The sequence below is a fragment of the Colobus angolensis genome, unplaced genomic scaffold, assembly GCF_000951035.1.
Source record: "Colobus angolensis palliatus isolate OR3802 unplaced genomic scaffold, Cang.pa_1.0 Scaffold50, whole genome shotgun sequence".
NCBI classification, from domain to species: Eukaryota; Metazoa; Chordata; class Mammalia; order Primates; family Cercopithecidae; genus Colobus; species Colobus angolensis.
This window is the reverse complement of record NW_012118488.1, coordinates 1,676,902-1,680,443: the sequence shown is the minus strand read 5'-3', so window position 1 is coordinate 1,680,443 and position 3,542 is coordinate 1,676,902. Positions and strand designations below refer to the sequence as shown.

Genomic DNA, 3,542 nt, shown 5'->3' with positions numbered 1-3,542 from the left:
GGATGGGCAGGGGGCAGGGGGCAGGGGCTCCGAGGGCCAGGTGGGGGACCCCACCGGAGCCCGGGCTCTGACGCCTGGCTTCTGCGCCCGCGTGCGGCAGGCGCGCTGCAGCTCTCAGGTTTCCTCTCCAGCGGGCCGCTGTCACTAGAGTCGCCGCGCTTTGCTGTGGCTTTATGAAGCTCTCCGGCTCCCCCCACTCAGCCACCTCGGCCCTGCTCCGCCTCGCCCCACCCCGCCCTCTCGTGGCTAATACTGGGCAAATTCTACGCTCTTAGGGAGGACTGCAGGGCCCCCCACGGTGGAGACAAGCGAGAGCCCGTGCGCGCTCACCCTGTAGTTCGAAGACCTTGCTTTCTGGGAGCGTCAACTCCGCTGCCTGACACACCAGCCCGTGGCTCTCTTCTGGACCCTTGAGGAAATTCAGCCCAGCTTTGAAGGCTCAGTTCAAAAGCCCTCTCCTACAGGAAGCCTTCCGAGATGGCCCAAATGGGACTCTCTGGGCCTTCTCTTAGCACTCAGAGGCTGGGGCACGGGCACACTAGAAGCAACTTTGACCATGAACATTCAACTGATCTTTATTGATACCTACCGTGTGCCCAGACTCTGTGCTAAGTGACCTTTCGGGTTGCCCTCTTTCTCCTCACCAGAGGTCCACACGTGCTCAGTTGGCTGCATCTTGTAGCTCTAGCCCTGGGGGCATACCTGGAACCTGATGGACACCAGGAAGAGTTCCTTAAAGCGCACTGCATCAGCAGCAGCCAAGGGTTTGCAGGGCCCTGAGCTGAGCCTGGCCGGGCCCACAAAAGCTCCCCCACCCCGCATGGCAGTCATGGGCACTGGAAGTAGCATTGGGCTGCCAGTGCTGAGAGTCCCAGGTCTGGCTCTGCCTAGCAGGTGTATGTGACCCAGGCAAGTCATTTTCCTTGCCTGAAAGTCAACCTCACGTGCCTCATCCATAGACTGGGGGAAATAAACAGATCTACTTTTCAGGGGGGCTGCGAGCCTTACATGAGAGGGTGTACGTGTGCAGCACTTTCCAATCTATTATTATACCTGGATGGAAAAGCTGCTTTGAACAGATTCAGAGCCGGCTGACAGGAAGGAAACCCACCACATGCTCTAAAGGGCTGCCTCGGAGATAGGACGACGGAGACTTTTCTTTCTCCATTTTCCTTTTATGTTAACTAATGTATTAGACTCCTTTTATGATGAAAACTATCCGTTCTCTCCCCCAATTGAAAATAGCATCTTTGGGAGTTTTCCTGTGTATAAAGATGAAACATACTTATATAGGAAATTTAAGCAGCATAGAAAAGTAAAAACAAGACTGTATAAATCACCCCAAATTCCACCCCCTAAAGGCAAACAGGATTAACATTTCAGTGAACACCCTCCGAGACGGCACTCCTTATACACTCTGTCTCTGTCTTTTGCACACATGCACAAATATATAATTTATATAAACACTACACATGCTGCTTTGTAATGTGTACTTTTATTCACTCCACAAGGTGTCATGGAATATTTTGCATATCAATATATAAATAAAGATTTACATTTTTAAGAGTGCTTTGAAAAATACCTTAATGTTTTTGTCATGTTAAAGCGTAACTTCTCCTCTTCCTACTCTCACCCCAGCCCTCCCCAGTTCTCCCCTGGGAACTGGCCCCAGCTCTACATGTCTGTCCCAGCCTGACAGGGCTTCACCCTTAGGGGCCCATGGGGACTCTCTGCTCCCAAATAGAGCTGAACCAAGAGGCAGGTTGGTAGGCAAAGGCAAAGCTGGGGACTCCAGGAGGTGGGCATGACCCAGGGAGGGTTGGGAGAGAGAGAATCAGCACATCTTTTGAGGTTGGAGACCGGATACATGACAGTACCAGAAACACAGGACTGGCCTCCTCCCCAACACCTTACCGCCATTTCTCCATACCTTAAGGAAGACGGAAGTTTCTACCTGATGTTCAAAGTGGGACAGCATTGCTTGGAAGAGAGGGTGACCTTGTGATCCTTCACTACTTTTAGGGAAACATGAGAGTTTTCAGTAAGACCCTCCTGAATGACTAATTCCCCAGGAGATGTGAAACTGTTGAATACTAACACCTCTTTGGGGGACATTTTTGCTCAGTGCTTGGCTGTTGAAGATCAAATGGAGTCTTGCTCCTTCCTCTCTCTCCCCCTCCTCTTTTCCACATTAATCCTCAGGTCAAGTGATCCATCCCCTTGTCTCTGAACAGGATGACATGAGCTCCCACCCAGCTTTCTGGGGCAGGTGGAATTATGAATCTCAGAATCAGGTGGTCCTGGGGCCATGCCTCTGGAGGAAGAGGAAGGCTGGGGTGGTCTCTTTAGAACCTGATAGGCTGTTATAGGGTCTTACAGCCTGGTTCCTCAATCCCAGATTTCTCACCCCCTCTTTCCAATTTCTTCCACCCAAAAAAGAAAGTGCTTGTGAAAAGCGGGGGCTGAGTGGCCCTGGTGTCACTGCTGCCAGTCCCGTCCCTCTGCCAGCTTGGGTGAGAATAAGGGCCCTGGCAGTGACACCTTCTCCTCCAGCTGCCACCTCACTCTTCTCCCAGGCCCTGGGGCTGGAAAGATGAGAAAAGAAGAGCGAGGAGATGAGGCCCCCTGGGATCCCCTCACTTCCCCATGACTGCCCCTCCAAGCCCGTCTCTATCCCATCAATACAGGGAGCATTTATGAGGCTGGCCCTGGTGAGACAGGAGTGAAGAAACACAAGGTAACTGTTCAGGAATGAGAGAGACATGACCTCCAACCAGCATCACATTTTATGAGACAGGGTGGATGGTAAATATTCGAAATGGAATAAGACACCAAACTCACACACTGCATTTGTGGCAGAGCTGAAGCTAGATCCCAGGTCTCTTGACTCTCAGGCCAGTGCTCTTCCCACAATAGTGAGGGAGAATCATACTAACACTAGAAAAGGTTTAGAAAACATAAAGATTTTAGAAAACAGAAAAGGTTTAGAAAACAGGCCGAGCGTGGTGGCTCACACCTGTAATCCCAGCACTTTGGGAGGCTGAAGTGGATGAATCACTTGAGGTCAGGAGTTCGAGACCAGCCTGGCCAACACGGTGAGACCCCATTTCTACTAAAAACACAAACATTAACTGGGCATGGTGGGCGCCTGTAATCCCAGCTACTCGGGAGGCTGAGGCAGGAAAATCGCTTGAAACCAGGAGGCAGAGGTTGCAGTGAGCCGAGATCATGCCACTGCGCTCCAGCCCGGGAGACAGAGCAAGACTCCTTCTCAAAACAAAAACAAAAACAAAAATTAGCCAAGTGTGGTGGCTGTCCCCTGTAATCCCATCTACTCAGGAGGCTGAGGCAGGAGAATCACTTGACCCCAGGAGGAGGAGTTTGCAGTGAGCTGAGATTGCGCCACTGCACTCCACACTGAGTGACAGAGGGAGACTTGGTCTTGAAAAACAAAAAGAAAAAAAGAAAAAGAAAGAAAGAAAGAAAGAAAGAAAGAAAGAAAGAAAGAAAGAAAGAAAGAAAGAAAGAAAGAAAGAAAGAAA

The 3,542-nt window shown here is 50.8% G+C and overlaps 1 protein-coding gene across 1 annotated transcript in view; it reads right to left on the bottom strand.

Annotated features, from left to right (window-relative positions):
• Positions 1-831, bottom strand: part of TBX21 (T-box 21) — a 14,836-nt gene extending 14,005 nt beyond the window's left edge. The window contains exon 1 of the mRNA XM_011960012.1: positions 703-831. Within this exon, the coding sequence (XP_011815402.1) occupies positions 703-831 (129 nt within the window). The remainder of the gene's footprint in view (positions 1-702) is intronic.
• Between the last annotated feature and the right edge of the window lie 2,711 nt (positions 832-3,542).